At 39.0% G+C, this 25,446-nt stretch overlaps 1 protein-coding gene across 2 annotated transcripts in view; it reads right to left on the bottom strand.

The window, feature by feature from the left end:
• ATF6 (activating transcription factor 6) overlaps positions 1 to 25,446 on the bottom strand; it is a 250,627-nt gene that overhangs the window by 152,882 nt on the left and 72,299 nt on the right. For both annotated transcript variants that reach the window (XM_055401458.2, XM_088835977.1), the window contains exons 10-12: positions 16,796 to 16,927; positions 8,419 to 8,532; positions 7,225 to 7,324 (exon numbers count right to left, since the gene is read on the bottom strand). In XM_055401458.2, coding sequence (XP_055257433.2) covers positions 7,225 to 7,324; positions 8,419 to 8,532; positions 16,796 to 16,927 — 346 coding nt within the window. The remainder of the gene's footprint in view (positions 1 to 7,224; positions 7,325 to 8,418; positions 8,533 to 16,795; positions 16,928 to 25,446) is intronic.

Here is a 25,446-nt window from a genome sequence, read left to right as displayed (position 1 = left end):
TGTAATATTCTCTATCTACTTTGTTTTGCAGATACTGACTGCAGCCATGAAATTAAAAGACGCTTACTCCTTGGAAGGAAAGTTATGACCAACCTAGATAGCATATTAAAAAGCAAAGATACTACTTTGCCAACAAAGGTCCGTCTAGTCAAGGCTATGGTTTTTCCCGTGGTCATGTATGGATGTGAGAGTTGGACTGTGAAGAAAGCTGATCGCTGAAGAATTGATGCTTTTGAACTGTGGTGTTGGAGAAGACTCTTGAGAGTCCCTTGGACTGCAAGGGGATCCAACCAGTCCATTCTAAAAGAGATCAATCCTGGGTGTTCATTGGAAGGACTGATGCTAACGCTGAAACTGCAATACTTTGGCCACCTCATGCGACGAGTTGACTCACTGGAAAAGACTCTGATGCTAGGAAGGGTTGGGGGCGGGAGGAGAAGGGGACGACAGAGAATGAGATGGCTGGATGGCATCACCGACTCTGTGGACATGAGTTTGAGTGAACTCTGGGAGTTGGTGATGGACAGGGAGGCCTGGCGTGCTGTGATTCATGGGGGCGCGGAGAGTCGGACATGACTGAGCGACTGAACTGAACTGAACTGAACTTTGATTAACATAGCCACATCAGCATTCTAATGCTTAGTGTTTGCACATAAAACACACTTCACCCTTTATTTTGCATCTGTCTGTGTCTTTATGTTTAAAGTGTCATTTCTTGCAAACAGCATATAGTTGAGTCTTCCCTTTTAGAAAATCTAGTTTGATAATTTCTCCCTTTTAATTGATATGTTTAGGCCATAAACTTTAATTACTAATACAGTTGAGTTTGTTTCCACTATCTTGGTATATATTTTCTATTTATCCTAATTATTCTTTATTTGTTTATTCTTTTGCCTGAAACATACACTTTTTTAGCATTCCATTTTTACTGCCGATGTCACCTTTTTAGCTATTCCTTGTGCTCAGTTTTAGTGGTTGCTTTAGAGATTATAGTTTGATCTTTAAGCTACTAGTCTACCTTCAAATATTACTTGAACAATATAAAAACTTTATAAGAGTATAATTCCTTTATCCCCCTCCCTTTTTGTTCTTATTATCTTATATTTTACGTCTAAACAAACTATACACCCTACAACAAGATGCTGTAAGTTTTGCTTTTAAAATAGTCTTTTTAAGATCCCAAATAACTAAAGCAATGTTGGAAAAAAAAAAAATGGAGCTGGAAGAATCAGGGTCCATGACTTCAGGCTATACTATAAAGCTATAGTCATCAAAAGAGTAGGATACTGGCACAAAAATAGAAATATTGATCAATGGAACAGGACAGAAAACCCAGAAATGAACCCATGCACCTATGGTCAATTTATGACAAAGGAGGCAAGAATGCACAGTACTAAAAAAACAGTCTCTTCAACAAATGGTGCCAGGAAAATAGGACCACTACATGTAAAAAAATGAAATAAGATCATTCTTTAATACCATACATGAAAATAAGCTCAAAATTTAGGTCATTTAAAGACCTAAATGTGAGACTGGATACTATAAAACTCCCAGAGGAGAACACAGGCAGAAGAGACTGACATAAATCGCAGTATATTTTTTGATCTGTCTCCCAGAATAATGGAAATAAAGACAAAATAAACAAATGACACCTACTTAAACTCAAAAGCTTTTACACAGAAAAGGAAACAATAAACAAGACAAAAAGACAACCCACAGATTGGGAGAAAATATTTACAAATGATGTGACTGACAACGGATTTAGTCTCCAAAATTTACAAACAGCTCATGATGCTTAACAGCATCAAAACAAACAATCCAATCAAAAAATGGGCAGAAGACCTAGACATTTCTCCAATGAAGACATACAGATGGTCAAGAGGCACCTGAAAAGATGTTCAACATGGTTAATTATCAAAATGGCTATCATCGAAAAATCCACAAACAATAAATGCTAGAGAAGGTGTAGAGAGAAAGGAACCCTCCTACACTGTTGGTGGGAATTTAAATTGGTACAGCCAGTGTGAAGAACAGTATGGAGGTTCCTTACTAAAACTAAAAACAGAGCTACCATATGACCCTGCAATCCTACTCCTGGCATATATCTGGAGAAAAACAAGATCTCAAATGATACATGCACCCCAGTGTCCATTGCAGCACTGTTTACAACAGCCAAGACACTGAAGCAACCTAAATGTCCATCAACAGCAGAAAGAATAAAGCAGATGGGGTACACATATACACTGGAATATCACTTGGTCATTAAAGAGAATGAAATAATGCCATTTGCAGCAACATGGATGGACCTAGAGATTGTCATAGTGAGTGAAGTCAAGTCAGACAGAGAAAAGAGAAAAATCATATGACATCCCTTATATGTGGCATCTTTTTTTCTAAAAAGTCATGGCAAAAATGAACTTACAAAACAGAAAGACACTCAGACTTAGAAAATGGGTAAAGGGATAGTTAGGGAGCTTGGGACGGACATGTACATACTGCTCTATTTAAAACGGATAACCAACAAGGACCTACTGTGTGTACAGCACATGGAACTCTGCTCAGTGTTCTGTGGCAGCCTGGATACCACTCCTAGGGGAGTTTGAGAGAGAATGGATACATGCATATGTATACATGCATACGTCCCTTCACTGCTCACCTGAAACTATCACATTGTTAATCGGCTATACTCCAATACAAAATAAAAACGTTTTTTTTTAAAGTCTTTTAAAGACTTTGATATACACAAATAAGATAATGATACTAAAAACAAACAAACAAAATAACGGCCATTTATTTTTATCCAGATATTTACCCATTGTGGTGCTTTTCACTCCTGATAATCTGGTGTTCTGTCTGGTACCATTTCCCTTAGTCTGAAAAACTCATGTTAGTATTTCTTAAAGCGCAGATCTTCTGGAGACAGATTATCTCAGTTTTTATCTGTCTGAAAATGTCTTTATTTTGACTTCATTTGGAAAGATATTTTTACTAATTTGCCCCTTTATCTTTTCTAATAACTCACAGTCCAGGAAGAGGGTAGAATTATGACGTGGGACAAATCAAATCAAGAATATAAGGCTTAGAGATGATAGAAATTAAACAAAAATAATGTTCATTTGTCAAATTTATAGAACACCTTATTGAACTTTAAGAAAGTTGAAATGAGCAAAGAAGACTAAGCAGAGTAGATACAGGTTTTGTATACTAAGAAACAAAACCAGATGAATTCTTTATATGCTTTGGTATCAACAACAGCAGCAGCAGAATGACTCTTCTTCCCCTAACTGACCAAGAACTTCATTTAACCTTTAACAAACATAGATTTATCCTTGTCACTCCTTTTTTCTGTAATAGCTAAGACTCCCATTTTTTACCATTATCTAAGCTCCCTACTAAAAATATATGTACCCAAGATAGCAGAGAAAGAGATAAGATTTTAAACTACAAATCTCCAAATGTTCAAAAGCCATGAAATTAAAGAAAAATTCTTTATCTTCCACTAAAATTTCTGTAAGATTAAAGAACACCAAGCACCCTTACAAAGTTAACTCTCTGCTTATTTATCTAATGAACAGGAAAGAATAACACGAAAAAATATGTCAGAAGATAAGACAAAAAACTTATTTAGGCCAATGATTTAATCTATTTTTCATAAAGCCCATTTTGCCAGCTATGTGGAATTCTCCATTGGCAATAATCTCTTCCTGCTCCCTTTTTGATCTTCTCTGTATAACAAAGGATGAAAGCCTGACAACTATATTACCCAAACTTTTTTGCTACCAGGGTCTAGATATATTTAGGTTCTACCAATAATATTCACTTGCACCAGATTTGGAAAACAGAGGGAGACAGAGTTCATTTTTTCTCTGGCCATGGAGGCAGCTAACGTGGACTATACAGTCCATGGGGTTGCAAAGAGTTGGATGCGACTTTCACTTTCACTTTATCTTCCCTGGTGGCTGATGGTAAAGCATCTGCCTGCAATACGGGAGACCTGGGTTCGATCCCTGGGTTGGGAAGATCCCCTGGGGAAGGAAATGGCAACCCACTCCAGTAACTGTTGCCTGGAAAATTCCATGGATGGAGAAGCCTGGTAGGCTACAGTCCATGGGGTCACAAAAGAGTCAGACACGATTAAGCAACTTCACTTCATTAGCATATAACCAGGTAAACCTGGTGAAACATATCCCATCCCAAAATGAAACGTCTTGATTCTTACAGCTATTCCATTTCTCTGTTTCCATTAATGGGGATCATCCTGAAGTAATTTTCTCATTTTATTTTTACTTCCTAAACCCACATCAATCAGCCTTTTGTCACTACCACTCTCCAATGAGACAACTTTTGTCAGTCACTTTTGTTGATGCTTAGTCACTAAATCATGTAAAATTCTATTGCTAACCCATGGACTGGAGCCTTCCAGACTCCTCTGTCCATGGGATTTCCCAGGCAAGAGTACTGGAGTGGGTTGCCATTTCCTTTTCCAGGGGCTCTTTCTGACCCAGGGATCGAACCTGGGTCTCCTGCACCGAAGGTAGACTCTTGACTGTCTGCGCCACCAAGGACGCTTTTAATCCAGCTTTATTCCACGTCTTGATGTTCCTCAAATTCGTAAACTGTCTCCTCCTGAGGGTCACTAGTACTTTCTATTCTCTTGCTTTGGAAGCTGTTTTTCCAGGTTTTCTCCTAGATCTTTACATTATTTGCTCCTCTATTTTCTGCCTATGGCAAAAGTTCTCACCAAAACCCTCTTCTTCCCAAGCACATAGGAAAACTACATTTGCCAAACCTACTGCAAGGGAGACTAGGAAAAGTGACAGAGTTTTAGTCAACTGAACAGTGGCAAAGGCCATGCCTTATCCCTAAAATATTTTGCATAATTTTACAAACTTTTTTCCCCAGCATCCAAAGCTAGAAGCAAAGGATTTCAAGTTGCTGAGGCCACAATGTGGAAGAACCTGGATTCCTTAGTCACTGCTTGGAGGAAAGCCATTCTCGAGAGCTATCTCAAACTCTGAGTGGGTGAGAAACACATTTTTATTCCAATCAGCTACTGAGATTTTGAGGCGAGCTGCTGTTGTTTAGTTGCTAAGTTGTGCCCAACTCTTTGTGACCCCCATGATAATTACCTTGACAATACCTTACTCAAGTGGAATCTCTTTAGAGAAGGCTTCTCTTACCACCCAATCTAAAATTGCCACTCACTTCTCAATTCAAACTCTAGCCCTGTTTTTTTCTTTAAAGAACTTTTAATTTTGAGTCAGTGAGTCTAAGTTGCTCAGTTGGGTCTGACTCTGCAACACCATGGATTGTAGCCCACCAGGCCCCTCTGTCCATGGAATTTTCCAGGCAAGAATACTGAGGTGGTTTGCCATTCCTTTCTCCAGGGAGTCTTCCCAACCTAGGGATAAAACCCAGGTTTCCTACATTGCAGGCAGATTCTTTCCTGAGCCACCAGGAAAGCCCTTTAATTTTGAGTATATTTAAATATTTATTTACTTATTTTTTTAAGTTAATCTTTTCCCTCGTGATGAGAACTTTAAAGATTCATTCTCAGATTTCCCTGGTGGTACACTGGATAAGAATCTGCCTTCCATCTACTGTAGAGCACATGGAAATCTGCTCAATGTTTTGTGGCAGCCTGGATGGGAGGGGGGACTGGGGAAGAACGGATACATGAATGAATGAGTCCCTTCGCTGTCTACCTGAAACACTGTTAATCTACTATACCCCACTACAAAATAAAAAGTTAAAAAAAAAAGAATCCACCTGCCAACGCGGGAAACACAGGTTTTACTGCTGGTCCGAGAAGATTCCACATGCTGCGGAGCAACTAAGCCCTTGCATCACAACTACTGAGCTCGCGTGCTGCAACTACTGATGCCAGTACACCAAGAGCCTGTGCTCTGCAACCAGAGAAGCCACCGCAATGAGAAGTCTGCACACCAAAACTAGGGAAGAGCACCTCCTCTCCACAACTAGAGAAAGCCTGTGTGCAGCCACAAAGACCCAGCACAACCAAAAATATGAAAGATCCGTTCTCTTCCAATCGTCAAATAGACACTACGGAATTATTAACTAACATTACCATGCAGTGAACCACATCCCTATGACTTCTTTATTTCATAACTAGAAGTTTGTACCCTCCACCCACCACCTCTGGCAACTACCATGAGTTTGGTGTTTTTCTTAAGATTCCACATGTAAATGAGATCATACGGTATTTATCTTTTCTGGGTCTGACTTATTTCACTTGACTTGTTTATAGTTTATCTTTCCCATTAGAATGTAAGTTCCATGAAGGCAGGGACTCTATCATACTCTCTAGTACATTCCCAAAGTTCAGAATAGCACCTGGCTCATTATTACTACCACAGGTAACATTTGTTAGGAGCTTGCAATGTGTCAATCTAAGTAATTCAGAAGTAGTATTAGATACTGGAATGACAGAAAGACTATAAATGTGCTCTGTGGTTAAAAAAAAAAAAAAATTAAGATAGAAGCCCAACTAAACAGGTTCTAAATACGAGCTGTCAATAACCTGTAGTGCAACAAGTCTAAATACAAAAATGCTCTCCATGGAGATATGCCTTCAATCCCAAGCTGTCCTACATTTGAAAAGTTTTAAGAACAGAGGCAGCAGCAAGAACAGAGGAGATAAACAGTATCATTTGTTAAGTTTTCTGTGTCAAAAACAGCTGATGCAGACCCAGGCATAGGAACCCCAGGCTTGAAAGCAAATTTGAGAGACAGAGCAGGAAAGAGCACTGGCCTGAACAGGAAGCACTAGCGCTATAAAACCTGTATGAGTGTTGGGAAACGTGGGAGGAGGGCTTCAGTGGCCATGACAGCTGCATCAATAGCAGCAGGAAGTGGTTAAAGTTCAAGCTTCCCAAATCATCCAGGGAAGACAGCAACCCACCTGAAGGAAGCCTCCTAACAAGTACGCCAAGTGAAAGTGAGAGCCTTAATCATCAAAGTGTTAGTAGCTCAGTAGTGTCTGACTCTTAGCGACCCCATGGACTGTAGCCTGCCAGGCTCCTCTGTTCACGGAATTCTCCCAGTAAGATACTGGAGTGGGTTGCCATTTCCTTCTCCAGGGGATCGTCCCAACCCAAGGATTGAACCTGAGTCTCCTGTATTGCAGGCAGATTCTTTACTATCTCAGCCACGAAGGAAGCCCACAAATATGCCAACTGTTGTTAAAGACAAGCAAAAACAAACCTGAAGAATACGAGTTTTTTGTTGATTATTTGTCATTCTTCTTGACTTGGTCCTTTCCACTTCATGTCTATGAACCCATCCTCGAAGTTCATGATTTAACCTATAAAATAGTTTAATTAATTAAACATATTTCATAGAAACAGATGTTTCACTTTTCATTGGAAAGGAATTTAATCATGTTCTGAGATTTCGAAGAGCATTCCAAATGCCTAATGATTCAATATTCTTTTGACTTAAGAAAGTGAAGACACTTAATGTTAGTTGCTTTTAATGACTTGCAGTTTTATATGGTAGTCTCCTCAATCATGAGTTCAAAGTTCAAAGAAAATCATAGCTAAATACCTGCCAGACATAAATACTGAATGCAAAGGTTTTTCCACAAAAAAATTATTTCTGTTTCTGCTCTTGGACTATGTATACACAAATACTGGAGATGCTGGAGCACAGAGAACAAGTAATAGGACTCCTAATCACAAATGGATGCATCAAGGCCTTTGAAACTCATGCTCTTTTGGGAGAAGAATCAATCAACTGCTCAGGAAGAGAATTTTCAAGGTACTATAATCCAAATTTTCCAAAACCGAAAAAAAAAATTTTTTTTAAGCCCAGTTCAAATATAACTTCCCTTTATTCTGCTTACTTTTAAAGCAGTTGTGGAGATGTCAGACTATACTTACTTTTCTACAGTTGATTACTACATACCACAAACAAACACACACAAAAAACTGAAGCAGTTTTTAAGGTGTGAAAATAGGATCCAAAAATCACAGGAAAAAAAATTCGAGGGAAGAGTAAATAAAGAAAAATACACTAATGTTAAAATGATTCCAGAATCACATATCTTCAAATTATTACCTTCCTAATTTGAAGGAAAAGGTACCTTCCAATATGAATGTTACCACCTGCAAATCTAACACTTACCCTGAATTTTTATATTAATATCATTCTTGAGTTTTCCAATAAGACATATTTAAGCATACAACTCCAATACAATCACATAAAATAGACCCAATACCCGCTTTATCAGGTTGGTGGGGAAACAGAACAATTGATATACCTGCCTATGGTTATGCAAGAAATAACTCAGAGTTTTCTCAGCTACTTGGTTAATCTGAATTAATATTTTTCTAGGTTCCAAAGCTAAGCAGCATAGGAACCCAATCAGCTATATCTGCAACAATCGACAACACTCACCTGAGAGATTCTGTTGTGTTTATCAGGGGCTGACAGGGAGGTGGAGGAATATAGAGTAACGGTTCTTCAGTTAGCACCATCAGGGCTTTGTCATTTGAAACAGAATGGTCATATCTGAAACATAAATGTACAAAATGTGTTGCCTTGTGTCTTGTATTCCTAAGAAGAAGTTTGCTATCAGAAAGTCATTGCTAGTATTGTTTTCACGGAAATAAAAATACAAGCAAGTATAGTCCTACTATACAGCAGAGAACTATATTCAGTATCCTATAATAAATCATAATGGAAAAGAATGTTAAAAAGGAATGTGTGTGTGTACACACAGCAGTAATTAACACAATACTGTAAATCAACTATACTTCTATACTTCAATAAAAACACTTTTGTAAATATTTTAAATAGAACATACTGTAAGCAAGAAGTGAATGTGCTTTAAAATGGAGGGAAATATATACCATATAGCACAAACATCATTTTGCAATTTTCTACAGAGATTATCACCGAAGTTCACATTTACTGTCCGATTATTAAGTACTTAAAACTAGAGATATAATGATAACACACAGTTCATGTCTTCAATGAACTCAAGGCATAGTCAGTGATACTGGAACACAGGAGGTGACACAGTAAGAAGCTAAACTGGGAGAAAGACCCACTGATGGACAGGAAAGACTTATGACTGACAGTGAAGTATTATGCAACCAGGACTGAAGTTATGTGCTCATTCTCAACACTGTGATAAGATAACTGAATAGTCTCCTTAAAAGAGTGTCTGTGTATATACCAAACTTCATTACAGCACTATTTGCAATAGCCAGGACATGGAAGCAACCTAGATGTCCACTGACAGATGAACAGACAAAGAAGTTGTGGCACATATATACAATAGAATATTCAGTTCAGTTCAGTTCAGTCGCTCAGTCGTGTCCAACTCTCCGCGACCCCATCAATCACAGCATGCCAGGCCTCCCTGTCCATCACCAACTCCCGGAGTTCACTCAAAGTCATGTCCATCGAGTCAGTGATGCCATCCAGCCATCTCATTCTCTGTCTTCTCCTTCTCCTCCTGCCCCCAATCCCTCCCAGCATCAGACTCTTTTCCAGTGAGTCAACTTGTCACATGAGGTAGCCAAAGTACTGGAGCTTCAGCTTTAGCAACAGTCCTTCCAATGAACACCCAGGGTTGATCTCCTTTAGAATGGACTGGTTGGATCTCCTTGCAGTCCAAGGGACTCTCAAGAATCTTATCTAACACCACAGTTCAAAAGCATCAATTATTCTGTGCTTAGCTTTCTTCACAGTGCAACTCTCACATCCATACATGACCACTGGAAAAACCATAGCCTTGACTAGATGGACCTTGGTTGGCAAAGTAATGTCTCTGCTTTTTAATATACTATCAAGGTTGGTCATAACTTTCCTTCAAAGGAGTAAGCGTCTTTTAATTTCATGGCTGCAATCAGCATCCACAGTGACTTTGGAGCCCAAAAAAAATGAAGTCTGACACTGTTTCCACTGTTTCCCCATCTATTTCCCATGAAGTGATGGGACCAGATGCCATGATCTTAGTTTTCTGAATGTTGAGCTTCAAGCCAATTTTTTCACTCTCCTCTTTCACTTTCATCAAGAGGCTTTTGAGTTCCTCTTCACTTTCTGCCATAAGGGTGGTGTCATCTGCATATCTGAAGTTATTGATATTTCTCCCAGCAATCTTGATTACAGCTTGTGCTTCTTCCAGCCCAGCGTTCCTCATGATGTGCTCTGCATATAAGTTAAATAAGCTGGGTGACAATATACAGCCTTGATGAACTCCTTTTCCTATTTGTAACCAGTTTGTTGTTCCATGTCCAGTTCTAACTGTTGCTACCTGACCTGCATACAGGTTTCTCAAGAGGCAGGTCAGGTGGTCTGGGATTCCCATCTCTTTCAGAATTTTCCACAGTTTATTGTGATCCACACAGTCTAAGGCTTTGGCATAGTCAATGAAGCAGAAAGAGATGTTTTTCTGTAACTCTCTTGCTTTTTCCACGATACAGCGGATGTTGGCAATTTGATCTCTGGTGCCTCTGCCTTTTCTAAAACCAGCTTCAACATCTGGAAGTTCCCGGTTCACGTACTGCTGAAGCCTGGCTTGGAGAATTTTCAGCATGACTTTACTAGAGTGTGAGATGAGTGCAATTGGGCGGTAGTTTGAGCATTCTTTTGCATTGCCTTTCTTTGGGATTGGAATGAAAACTGACCTTTTCCAGTCCTGTGGCCACTGCTGAGTTTTTCAAATTTGTTGGCATATTGAGTGCAGCACTTTCACAGCATCATCTTTCAAGATTTGAAATAGCTCAACTGGAATTCCATCACCTCCGCTAGCTTTGTAGTGATGCTTTCTAAGGCCCACTTGACTTCACATTCCAAGATGTCTGGCTCCAGGTTAGTGATCACACCATCGTGATTATCTTGGTCATGAAGATCTTTTTTGTACAGTTTTGTGTATTCTTGCCACCTCTTCTTAATATCTTCTGCTTCTGTTAGGTCCATACCATTTCTGTCCTTTATTGAGCCCATCTTTGCATGAAATGTTCCCTTGGTATCTCTAATTTTCTTGACGAGATCTGTTGTCTTTCCTATTCTGTTGTTTTCCTCTATTTCTTTGCACTGATCGCTGAGGAAGGCTTTCTTATCTCTCCTTGCTATTCTTTGGAACTCTGCATTCAGATGCTTATATCTCTCCTTTTCTCCTTTGCTTTTCGCTTCCTTCTTTTCACGGCTATTTAATAGAATATTACTCAGCCATAAAAAGGAACATGTTTTAGTCAGTCCTAGTGAAGCGGATAAATCTAGAGTCTGTCACACAGTGACGTGAGTCAGAAATAGAAAAATAAATATCATGTATTAACACATATGTATGGCATCTAGAAAAAACAGTACTGATGAACCTATTTACAGGGTAGGAACAGAAACTCAGACGTAGAAAACGGACTTTGGATACAGCGGGGAAGGAGAGGATAGATCAAATTGAGGAGTAGCACTGAACATACACAGTACAAAATGCAAAACAGACAGCTAACAGGGAGTTGCAGTATAACACGGGGAGCTCAACACGGCCTCTGTGGCAGCCTACAAGGGCGGGGTAGGCTGCAGGGTGCAGGGGGAGGTTCAAGAGGCAGGGACACACACATACTCAGGCTGATTCATGCTGTTATATGGAAGAAACCAATACAATATTGTAAAACAATGATCCTCCAATTAAAAATAATTTTTTTAAAAAAATATGTGTGTGGTAGAGGAAAGGAAAAGCATAAAATACTTGGCAGGAGAAAAGCAAAAGCCTTGAAAAGTGAAATATTAGAATCATCGAGGAATCCCTAATAAAACACCTGACATTAACCAGTTATTCCATGAGCTTTAAAAATATACTTTCCTCATCATCACAGTGATCTATATCATGTGAATTCATATTCAGAGTATGATGTAGTGAGCAAAATGTGGGTTGAAAATCCTAATCAGATCCTAATCTGAGTTGAGGATATTATTGCTATTTATTCCTGTCAGTCTATTTTAACCTTTCTTACTAAGAAATCTGAATTCTGTCTTGAATTTCTTTATATACAATACTCTGGATTTAGAAAACTAGATTTATTAAAATTCAAAAAGAAAAACACAAAATTGGACATGGCTAGATTTGTGCTTTTCAATCAACAATAGATATTTTTTGAATGCCAACTATGTGCCAGATACTGTGCTAGATGATAGAATTCCAACAGGGAAATGAAGTCCAATCCTCCTTGATCTTGACAGAGAAGATGGGCCAAACACAAGAAAACAAACATATAGAATAAATCCAAACTGAGGTAAGAGCTATGAAAAAACATGTGGTTGAGACAGAAAACCAAATGACAGTGTCTACTTCAGATAAAACGGTCTGAGAAGGAGATGATATTTAAGACAAGGCGTAAAGGATGACAAGAAGACAAACCTATAAAAACTGGGGGAAGAGTGTTCTGGATAGAGGCAGGTGGGAAAAGGGAGGCTTTATGGAACTTAAGGAAAACTCACCAGCTGAAAAGTTGTAAGCAAATGAGGGAGGAACAAGATGTTTAGAAAGACAGAGACCAATCATGATAAGGAATTACTAAATGGAATAAGAAGCCACAAAAAGGTGTTAGGTAGAGAAGTGATGTATTTTTAATTTATACGTATCCCTTGCTATTGTACCAAAAGCAGTTTTGATGGAGGCAAAAGTAGAAGCTGGGAGCCCAGTTAGAGGGGAAGACCACTCTGCCTTGCACTTGGTAAAGTCTCTCTCAGTTAGGAGAGATCAATAGCACTCTGGGCAAGAGCTGAAGATACTATGACTAAGGTGGTGGCAGTGAAGATAAAAAAATGAACCAATTCAAGATAATATTTGGAAAGAATATGAATAGCACTTGTTGAAAGGGAGGAACCAGGGTTTCTGACTTGAGCAACAGAAATGAAGAGTACTGTATAGAAGTGGGTGGAACTAGAATATGGAAAAGGACCTGGAGTTTCACTGTGCAGGTGTTAAGTTTGAAATGTTAAGAGAAGTGAAGGAACTATTGGATATATGACTTTGGAGACTCAGAAGTCTGGACAGAAAATGAGAGAGAGTCATCGGGATATACAGAAATGGACTGTGTGCTAAATTATGGCATAAAGGGAAAAAAAAGTTCACGGTTCTATACTTTAGGATTTGGATAGAAGAGGAGCCTACAAAGATGAAGCAGAGCCCACAGAATCAGAGGAAACAAAACTGCAGCAATGCTAAAGGAGCATACTTCAGAAGGAGTGAGCTACACAGCCAGAGGCTGAGGGAAGACCAAGAGAGAGACGCGTTTTCACTGGATTTGACAGTGTTGAAATCCCTGGCCACCGGGACAAAAATGATTCTTGCAGTGTGGAAAGCTAACTTTAGATTAAACTTGAAGCCTTCTAAGTATGCCGCATACAAGGGGGGAAAAGCAACAGCAGAGGGTATATATACCATTCTTCCCTGCAGCTGCACCAGAAACACTCTTGATGCCCTTTCTGCTGCCTACCAGGGTTATTATTCAGAATAAAACAGAGGTGGTGGTACACAGGTAATGAATGCACACACAAAAGGAAATCAGCTCAAATTAACTGTTGAGGGAGAGGGAAAAAACTCTGCCTTGCACTTGGTAAATTCTGAATGCTTTTAAGAAGCCAGAGACTGTTTGCTACATTAAAAAAAAAAAAAAACATCTACTTAAAGACCAAAGATCTTGATATATGTGTTATTTTAAAATCAGGTCTGAATACTCACAAAAATACAAACACTGAAGTCAAGTCCATCAAAAACGTCTGAACTACTTTTGAAACTATAATTCTGATTTATAATTTTATTTCCATGTGATAAACTCTAGTAATGATTTCTGCACATCTGTGCTGACTGGCTTTGTTCTATCAGCCAAAAATATTCTTTGGAAAAGGAAACAAAAAATCTGATAGGAGAAATAGTGTATCAGGAAAGGGACTGCTGCTGCTGCTGCTGCTGCTAAGTCACTTCAGTCGTGTCTGACTCTGCATGACCCCATAGAGAGCAGCCCATCAGGATCCCCCGTCCCTGGGATTCTCCAGGCAAGAATACTGGAGTGGGTAGGCATTTCCTTCTCCAATGCATGAAAGTGAAAAGTGAAAATGAAGTCGCTCAGTCGTGTCCAACTCTTTGCAACCCCGTGGGCTGCAGCCCACCAGGCTCCTCCATCCATGGGATTTTCCATGCCAGAGTACTGGAGTGGGGTGCCACTGCCTTCTCCAAGGAAAGGGACTAGGTGGAATTGAAGGGGAAACAAAAGGGAGAACCTAAGCCAACATGCAATCTGGAGACAATAATATCCACACTACTCCTGAGATGGTCAGAGTTCCAGACTGCCTACAAACCATTCCATACCAATAGAAAAAATTTCAATAAATAAATCACTGCAATGAAGGGCAGTATTAAGGAGCTACAGCTAATGAGAATTCCTGGAATAAATACAGGTTCTGGCTGATGCCTTAGAAGTAGAGTGACTATTCTTTTCCCTTCATCCAAGACAGTCCTGATTTATACCTGACATCCTGACATAATTATTACACTAGTACACGAGTACCAGTAGCTGAAGCTCCAATTCTTTGGCCCCTTGATGCAAAGAAGTGTCTCATTAGAAAAGACCCTGATGCTGGGAAAGATTGAAGGCAGGAGAAGGGGATGACAGAGGATGAGATGGTTGGATAGCATCACTGACTCAATGGACATGAGTTTGAGCAAGCTCCAGGAGTCAGCTTCAGGTGTGCTGAAGTCCATGGGGCCACAAAGAGTCCGACACGACTGAGCGACTGAACTGACTGACTGACACTACTACCTTTCATTATTAAAAGTCTCTTGGCTTGGTTGACAGATTATATGGTCATCTTATATACCACACATTTCTGAGACTGAAAAATATATGCAGTTAATTACTAAATGATAGACAAATGTAATATTATAAATTACGAGATTAGAATCTACTTTTTTATTTGAACCAGTTCTCATAACCCTCCTGAAAAAATGAAACATAGCATAAAGTAAGCTGCATTTAAAACACACACACAAATGTTATGGCTGAGTATAAATAAACCACCTAAAAGTCAGTTTAAAACAAATTCATACTTGGTGCTTTCAAATGTTTCACAAACATTTTTTGGTATCTGTTATTTAGTATATAACATAATAAAAGAAACAATATAGAATTAATGGGCTAACACCTAAATCTACCAAATGGCTCAATAATAATCTTAGGTATTTCCATAGAGACTTGCACACAACCAAGCATCGATAATCATTTCCAGTTTTTATTAAGACCAGTAACCTATTACTAGATTATGCACAAGAAATGGAGGCTCTGGTTCAGGGACAAAGAGATGGCTTGCACTTCATGCATTATTTTGAAAGCTGATAAATTACAGTCTAAAAGTCATTCAGACCTCTAGTTAGAGCTAATACAATCAAAGGACCGTGCTTTTCAGGAACCACCGTATTATCTTACTCTAAGTGGACAAGTAACTGAAGGCTTTTATTTATTGCAGTTAGTGAAAAATAAGAAATATTTTTATAAAGCTTACCTGAACAGTAATTTCAGGTGTCTAATTCCATTCTAATTTTAGCAACAAGCTATATAACTTACGTGGCATACTCTCAACTCTCATAAATCTAAAGGCTATCTATGAAAAATGTAACTTTTGCTGGATCTTACGGAGACAACAACAGAACTCAAAATTACAGGATATGCAGGCCTAACTTGGAAAAATTATTTAGTAAATTAAAAATATTATTACTGTTAAACTCCAGTAATATTCAGGGAGACTCTTATACAATCACTAAGATGAGTGTTTCAGAAGTATGGCTCATTTGGGCATGTAAGAAAAAGGCAGGAAATGTTAGGTTTTCCAACATCTGTCACATTCTATGTTGCATTACAGTTACTACCATGTAATTCTTTGGATTATCTGCCATATTTAGCACAGTATTTTGCACACTTCAGATTCTTAAAAAAAGTGAATACTACCATTTTTTCCAGGAAGACTAAATGAAGACAAGCCTGAAGGACTACGGTAATACTCTCATTAAGTAGTATGGTGTAACACAGTAAAAATCAGAAGAATGATTCCCCTATGGCCTTTGGCCTGTAAAACCTTAGAGAGTTAAGAGTAATCAAATCTTTAATGATTTTCAAGCATTATTCTGTGCCATGGTGGCCACACTATAACCTCCCTTTGCCTTGTAATTCAAGGACCTAGCTCCACTTGACTCTAATAAAAATTATAAATCACACAGGGAAATGTTTATCAAAAACATTTCTGAAAAGGGCCACTATAACCTTCTTCTACTTGACATAAGGTAAAAATTATATTTTCATACAGTTGTCTTTACTATTTCCAAGCTATATGGAAATTTATGAAGACAGAATTAAATTATAACAAGAAAAAGAGATTCAATGAAAATCACAATAAACAAGTATAAATGATTTTATCTAATAACTGCAAATGGGTTCAGCCATATCATTCCACCAAATCATATCCATCACAGATGATATAGTAACAAATATTACACTATATATATAAACATATGATAGCAAAATAATTATATTAAAGACACTACAAACAATATATCATGTGTAATATATAATGGATGTGTTTCAACGCGTATATTAGTGCACACAAACTGAGATTTTAAGGTCCCAGCTCTACAAGAATTCTAAAACTCGGACAGTTTTTAAAAAGGAAATTTACCCTTAGAACTGATCTTTGTAAAATTTACGAACATCCTTGTAACTTGCTTGCTCTACTAGTTGAAATTTTGTATAAACAATTCAGATATAAATCTAACCTGTAGCTGTTTTTCTGGATGATATCATCTGATGTGTCTTGCTCCTCTTTAGCAGAAAATCCTAGAAGATGCCTCCTTTGATTTGTAGGGTTCACACTAGGATTCATTCTCTTGGAATCTTGTTCCAACATGCTGAAAATGTTAAAATGTTAGCAAATAATTGAAAAAAAGTTTGTCATACATATGCATACTACATATAGCTCTGAAGCAAATCAGAATTCTGTACACACAGCAATGATACTAGGTATAGAGGCAAGTCAAAACAGCTTACTGTATGGTCAAATCCCTAGCTTGGCATTCTGTACATACATGAAAAACAAGTTTGAAAATAATTTTTATAACTGTAGAAGTATATTATTTATAAACTGTTTTAAAAAATCAGTATTCTATATGCTTTAAACTGTGAATATATCCCTGGAGAAGGAAATGGCAACCTGCTCCACTATTCTTGCCTGGAGAATTCCACGGACAAAGGAGCCTGAGGGGTACACTCCATGGGGTTGCAAAGAGTTGGACATGACTGAGTGACTTAGCACGTGAATATATACATATATATATAGGTATAATGTACATACAAACAAATTCTAAACTCAGATAATAACTAGAAGAAGAAGTCTTCCTCGATGCTTCAGCCTGATGCTTTCAAAGAAGAAATACTTCAAATGAAACGGGAATTATTCTCTTTATCAACAATCAAATTCACTAGATTTTTCACCATCCTACAAGGCAGGCAATCAAATAAAGTTAACAGAAATTTTTTAAATGTTTATTTACTCCTTTCTCTTCACTCTCCCTAAATCTTTCTGTATGTATCTGGGGCAAACAAATATATATATGTATATATATACATATACATATATATATATATATATATATATGTTAAAAGTGTTAAGTAACTATTGCAATATTTGATTGATTTAAATGAAATCAAGGGCTTAGAAATCTGGCTGATCGATATGATATCTTGTATGCTTAATTTTACAGTGCCACACATATAACTTATACTAGTCAAAATCTTGAAATTCAACACAAAGGAAATTTCCCTAGGGAAGCACAAAAGAAGGGATACCAGATTCTATTTAGAGGGATGAAGTAAAGGAAGCAAATAAGGCTGATGAGAGGGTCACAGTTAAGGGCCCTGAGATTCTAAGAGAAAAGGAGTTCTTTAGGGTAGAGTACTTTACCTCCAAATTTGGAGAAAGGGATGTTAGGTGGAAGGAAAAGCATGCATGTCACTCTAGAATCTTTTTCTGGTATCCTGTTACATTCCCCATTCTCTTCTTCATTCCTAGAGCTGCCATCATCCAGTGTCTCGGTGTGCTGTGGCATGCTGGCATGCTACAGACTCCTCAGAGGTGTGCCACCAAATGATGTCATGGTGTAAAATCTAATTTTGCTACAACTGAGGCTCCACTTCGTTACAACTGTATCTTTCAGAAAGAATGTTCACCTGAGTGGTCAGGAACAGTATAAACCCTGCTACAAATGAGATAAAAGACTGTGGAATATCCAACTAAACTTAGAAAACTTAGCCTGGTGAGTATTTTAGAAAACATGAGATAAGCAGTAAACAAAAACAATTTTGCAGGGAAGCCAAATGAAGAGTGTGATGATAACTGCAGAATGTATTTTTTCTTTTCGAACCTTACATTTTGGAAAAGGGTTTACTTTTTAATCCTTTCAAGGGTGATACCAAAAATTCTACTTAGGAAAGTAAGACTAAACAAAATCAAAGGTAAAAACTTCCCCCCTCAGGATTTCCCTGGTGGCTCAGTGGTAAAGAATCCGCCTGCTGCCCTGGAGACACAGGTTCAAGCCCCGATCTGCGAATATTCCACATGCTGCAGAGCAACTAAGCCCAGGCATCACAACTACCGAGCCCAGGGACTGAGGCCCGGGTCCCTGGGAGCCCATGCTCCACAACAAGACACGCCATCACAGTGAGAGGCCCGTGCTCCACAACAAAACACGCCATCACAATCCCATGCTCCACAACAAGACACGCCATCACAGTGAGAGGCCCGTGCTCCCCAACAAGACACGCCATCATAATCCCATGCTCCACAGCAAGACACGCCATCACAGTGAGAGGCCCGTGCTCCCCAACAAGACACGCCATCACAATCCCATGCTCCACAAGACACGCCATCACAGTGAAAGGCCCGTGCTCCACAACAAGACACGCCATCACAATCCCATGCTCCAAAACAAGACACGCCATCACAGTGAGAGGCCCATGCTCCACAACAAGACACGCCATCACAATCCCATGCTCCACAAGACACGCCATCACAATCCCATGCTCCACAACAAGACACGCCATCACAGTGAGAGGCCCATGCTCCACAACAAGACACGCCATCACAGTGAGAGGCCCGTGCTCCAGAACTAGAAAGTAGCCTCTGCTCTCTGCAACTAGAGAAAAGCCCACCCAGCAACGGAGACCCAGCACAACTGAAAATAAACAAATAATTTTTTTTTTTTAAAAAAGAGCTTACCCAGTTTACAGAATTAATTCACCTCCTATCAACTTACCTCTCCATTGCATTTGTGAAATATCCACATAATAACATTCCTCTTTGGTGGAAGTACTCTGTCAATTTCACCAATGACTAGGAGAAACTCTACCACTGTAACTATTTAAAAATTGCATCTGAAGCCCATTCACATTTTATTTCTACTGGATAGTGTTGAGCTACCAGCTCCTAGGAAGGAACAGGGTTTGGGAGAGGCGCAAATTCTGTGTGTCCCTCCCTGCAATTGACTTCAATAGGGTCCTCTTTTCTTTTTTTTTTAAACTAAAAATGTTTTACCTAGTACCACTGGTCTTGGTACAAGTTCTGGACTCTGTGGCTATTCAGAACATACCTAATAAGCAAGCCTTCTTCCAATATCCAAAGAAACCTAACATCCCTCAGCCCTCACTTCAGGCTTTCTTTTTCATGCCTATAGTTTCTTCCACATGTTCCTCTTTACAGTACAGTCTAGGTTCCTTCAGCGTATATGGTCACTCCCCTCTCAATATGCTTCTCAGAGATGATGTTCAGAACTGGCCACAGAACTTCTCAGGTGGTATGACCACTACAGGACGGAACAGGGTAATTCCTTCCCATGTTCTAAATACTATTCTTCCACCAATGCAGCCTAATATCACACAGTCTTTTTTGGCAGTTACATCAGACTCTATATTGAAGTTGGTTTAATTAAAATTCCAACTCTTCTCACAAACTGACTGGATTATTACCCTCCCTTCCCTTCCCTTCTTCTCCCACTTCCAATTGAGAATTTATATAATTGAACTTTGTGATCCAGCTGAATAATTTACATCAATTCCCTTTAAAATATCATTCAAGAACTTTTCAGATCCTAATTAGCAACAGAAATTCTCCTTCAAAGCAAGGAACAACATGCCATCAACATCCTCAGCTGAGCTGTTGTTAAGATATCAAAAAGAACAGAGAAAAGAAATTGAGCCCTGGAGCATGCTCCCAGGGAGCACCTTCTAAGTTTGTAAAAACATAAGTTAAAACACTTATAAACTAATCATAATACCTCCTAGTCCAAAATCCCTGTCTTGACCATAGGAATATTACAAGACTGTTAAACATTCTCCTAAGATGCAAATGCAGTATAACAGCAGCTACCATTTTCTGAGCACCTTCTACGTACTAAGGAATGAAAGCTTAAAGAAAGTTGAGGCTCAAAGAGTTTAAAGTTTGCCAAAGATCATGCTGTGATATGGTGATTTATAAAAAGAAATATATATTTGGTGGCAACATTTTTCTGGCCCAGAGCTCCTAACATCCTTGCAAATTTCCCAAGTGATGAAACCCATAAAGGTGCCATTTGCTATGTTAATGAGGTGACTCTGGAAGGCCCTTAGGTTGCCTAAGGATGGGGGTTAGTCCCCAGAGGAATCAGTCATAGAATACAGAGTTTGAACTTTCAGTCACAACTCGCACCCCCACCTCCAGGAAACGGAAAGGGACTAGAGATTAGGTTCAATCACCAATGGCCAAATGACTTAATCAACCATGTCTCTGTCATGAAGCCTCCACAAAAACCCAAACGAAGGGATTCAGGGAGCATCTGGGTTGGTGAAGATTCAGAGACAGTGGTGAGCTTGAAGAGGGCATGGAAGCTCCCTATCCATTCCCCCATACCTTGCCCCATGCAGCTCTTCCACTTGGCTGTTCCGGAGTTATATCCTTTAATGATAAACTGGTATTCTAGTAAGCAAAATGTTTCTCTGACTTCCGTGAGCCACTCCAGCAAACAAACAGGAACCTGAGGCTTGTGAGAGCCTCTGATCTATAGCTGGTTGGCCAGAAGCACAGGTGACAACATGGATTTGCACTTGATGTCTGAAGCAGGGGATGGTAACTCTTGTAGGACTGAGCCCTTAATCTGTGGAATCTGACCTTGTCTCCACACTGGCTGCATCAGAATTAAGCTGAATTGCAGGACACCCAGCTGATGTCAGAGAATTGCTTGGTGGTATGGGGAAAACCTCTCCATACGTTGGAACTGGATGATCAGAACCCTTAGGAGAACTGTTTGGTGGTGTTTTGTGGAAAAACACACATTGGAATTGGCGTCAGAAATGTATATGCCCTGAGTAATTCATGAAGCCAGGATTTGGGTCCAGGATTAGAACATCATCACTGCCTTATATTGACATTTCCCAGAATGACTGATTCACTCATTTATTCAACATGTTCGAGATACCTATTATGTTTCAGGAATCATATTTGGTACTAAAGACTCAAAGATAAAACCGAATATAGTGTGTATAAGTGTGTCTGTGTGTGTGTGTATGCTGGGGGGTTACAGATAATAGAGGGATTAGCAGCATAACAGTGGTTAATGTCAAATGTTACAGAAGCATATAGCTAGGGCATTTGATCTTTACCAAGAGGATCATGAAGTTATCTTAAATGACAAGCAGTAAATAAACAGGTGGAAAAGGAGGATGGAAGTGAGAAAAGGCATTTCACGCAGACGCTGGAGAAGACTCTTGAGAGTCCCTTGGACTGCAAGGAGATCCAACCAGTCCATTCTAAAGGAGATCAGTCCTGGGTGTTCATTGGAAGGACTGATGCTAAAGCTGAAACTCCAATACTTATGGCCACCTCATGCGAAGAGTTGACTCACTGGAAAAGACTCTGATGCTGGGAGGGATTGGGGGCGGGAGGAGAAGGGGGCGACAAAGAATGTGATGGCTGGATGGCATCACCGACTCGATGGACTTGAGTTAACCTCGGGAGTTGGTGATGGACAGGGAGGCCTGGCGTGCTGTGATTCATGGGATCACAAAGAGTCGGACACAACTGAGCAACTGAAGTGAACTGAACTGAATATGAAAAAGGACACAGTCACAGGAGAGTATGATTTGCTTGAGAAATTACAAGTAACGCAGGAGAGGGCATAAGGGTGGACATGTGCATGTATAAGCACAGTGGGAAGGGGCCATCTCACAGAGAGAAGGGAAAGAGACGAGACGAGGAGCAATGCGAGGCTAGAGTATTTATGGGTGGCCTTGCCTGCCACACTATCAGTAAGTCTAGCAATTTATTCAATAAAAGAGATAAAAATGGTATGTTTTATTCTTGTTTTAATTTTGGTTCCCAGTTATCATATCCCTTTCTATATCAACATCTTCCATGTGATTAATGTTAAATTCCCCGGTATAATGGAGGAAATCTACCGTCTTTCTTTTAAAAACTGGTATTACATTTGTCCCCTACCCATCTAGACTACTTGGTGACTATCACTGCCAGAAAAACAGCAGAACACTAGAACCATTCCTCTGCTTTATCTATTTCCTGGCTAGCGATCTTAAAGCTGTCTGTGAGGCTCTCATAGGTAAGTGCCAAGTTAAAGTGGCCGCTATGGCTTCTAGGAGTAGCTTTTACATTTTTCCTTCCTTGAATCCTACTGTCAACTAGCAATGAACACAGTTAGTTCCTCTGGATCAGAATGCACCTTCCTCTAGCACAATGACTCTCACAAAGTGCAGTACGCAGACCAGCAGCATTAGCATCACCTGGTAACTGGTTAGAAATGCAAACTCTCAGGTCCCATTCTAGTCCTACGCACCCAGAAACCCTGGAAGTGGTGCCTAACAATCTATGTTTTAACTAGCTGTCCACATGATACACACCAATGTTTGAGAACCACTATTTTAAACTAATCTTGTTTCTCATAACATCTTTCTTACCTCAATTCCCTAAAAGTTACATGTTTTTCACAATAAATCCAACAGAAGTGAACAGTGTGGGGAAAAGGATGGGGGAGTTAGATGAAATGGCTGAGGAAGGACACAGTCAAAAACGATGTGTGTGGTTTACGGATGATTAACAGAGTAAGTTATTTTTTAAAGGTTTATATTTATTTTTATTTATTTTGCTGCGCTGGGTCTTACAGCATGCGGGGTTTTGATATTTGTTGCTGCATGTGGAGTCTTTAGTTGCAGCGTGCAAGATCTAGTTCCCCAACCAAGGATCAAACCTGGGCCCCCTGCACTGGGAGCTCGGAATCTTTGTTACTGGACCACCAGGGAAGTCCCTAAAGTAAATTATTAATAGTTCATAACCATTAGTACTTGGGAGTTTTTAATGAGTTCTTCTACTGATTATTGTTCTTTAAATGATTTTACTACCACTATGAAAACTGGCATTTCAAGTCACAATTTATAACTGTTACAAGGAAATCCCTTGAGTTTAACTATCAATTCAGTTTATTCCATCTGTAATTGGATTGTAATCACTTAGCAGTCATAATCACTTAGCCGTTACACTTGGTAGAAATCAGTTTTAATGCTGATTGGTTTGGCTCGTAAGTGATCACTATTCTTCCCGCTGCCCACGTGAGAAAATGATTATCAGAGTGTAATGACAAATATATGTTTAACCGTAACTACTTTAACAATTTTACCCGTTTTTAGCCTGAGGGCTCACTCAGATCTCATTCAATGGACTCCACAAAAATGATCTTCACAACACTTTCATTACAAAGAGTCAACAAAGCATTTTTAACAAGGAAGTAAGTCAGAGAAGAGGTAAAAAATAAACATCCAGGCTAACAAATACATGAAAAGGTGCTCAACATCACTCATTATCAGAGAAATGCAAATCAAAACCACAATGAGGTACCATCTCATGCTGGTCAGAATGGCTACCATCAAAAAGTCTACAAACAATAAATGCTGGAGAGGGTGTGGAGAAAAGGGAACCCTCTTATACTGTTGGTGGGAATGCAAACTAGTACAGCCACTATGGAGAACAGTGTAGAGATTCCTTAAAAAACTGGAAATAGAACTGCCATATGACCCAGCAATCCCACTGCTGAGCACACACACCGAAGAATCCAAAATGGAAAGAGACACATGTACCCCAATGTTCACTGCAGCACTGTTTTCAATAGCTAGGACATTGAAGCAACCTAGATGTCCATCGGCAGACAAATGGATAAGGAAGTTGTGATACATATACACAATGGAATATTACTCAGCTATAAGAAAGAACACACTGGAGTCAGTTCCAATGAGGTGGATGAAACTGGAGTCTATTATACAGAGTGAAGTAAGTCAGAAAGAGAAACACCAATACAGTATATTAACACATATATATGGAATTTAGAAAGATGGTAATGATGACCCTGTATGTGAGACAACAAAAGAGACACAGATGTAAAGAACAGTCTTTTAGATTCTGTGGGAGATGGCGAGGGTGGGATGATTTGAGAGAATAACACTGAAACATGTATATTACCATATGTAAAACAGATGACCAGTGCATGTTCAATGCATAGAGCAGGGCACTCAAAGCCAGTGTTCCAGGACAACCCTGAGGGATGGGGTAGGGAGGGAGGTGGGAGGGGGGTTCAGGATGGGTGGACACATGTACACCCATAGCTGATTCATGTCAGTGTATGGCAAAACCACCACAATATTGTAAAGTAATAGCCTCCAATTAAAATAAATAAATTTTTTTTAAATGACTAGAAGAAAAAAAATAAGCATCCAAACAGTCTATGAGTCTCAATTTTATTATCTACCCATTTGGCCCGAATGTATGTTGAAGGCAATATATCAGGAAATTCTGTAAAGAAGCTTTTAAAGTTTTTCACTTGTTTATTTTCAGTAGTTATTGTCCTTCGGCCCCAAGTCCTTGTAAATTTTTCTGAAGTCTTAAAATGACATTTCTCTTAAGCTAAATTACAGAGATGCTGACTGTCCAGTTCAGCTCAAAACAACTATATATGCTTGAAACTATGAAATGACTTACAGAAACTAACTTTAACCATCTGAATAACTGCAAGTTTATATTTCCCTTGTTTTTATTAATATTTGAAATACATGAAGGAGCTTTATTTTACTGGTAGAATTCAAGATTGTCTTCATTCAACTTTGACAACACAAATATGAAGGAAGGAATTTGACAGTCGTAATAGCTAAATGTACAAAAGAGTATGAGAAAATTATTGTTGATATGAACTTTCAGATTCTTGGCATGAGTGTTTTTGCATCATTGTCTCTTTTTGTTAATTTTGGAAAAAAATTTCCCAAAACACAAGGAGATGACTCAGTCACAATAAGAATTAGTATAATGATTAACTGTTTTAGTTCATGATATAAATAAGGCAATCTA

The sequence above is a fragment of the Moschus berezovskii genome, chromosome 4 (genome assembly GCF_049115385.1).
Source record: "Moschus berezovskii isolate FMDL1 chromosome 4, NW_MosBer_1.0, whole genome shotgun sequence".
Lineage (NCBI taxonomy): Eukaryota > Metazoa > Chordata > Mammalia > Artiodactyla > Moschidae > Moschus > Moschus berezovskii.
This window is presented reverse-complemented; position numbering and strand designations above follow the sequence as displayed.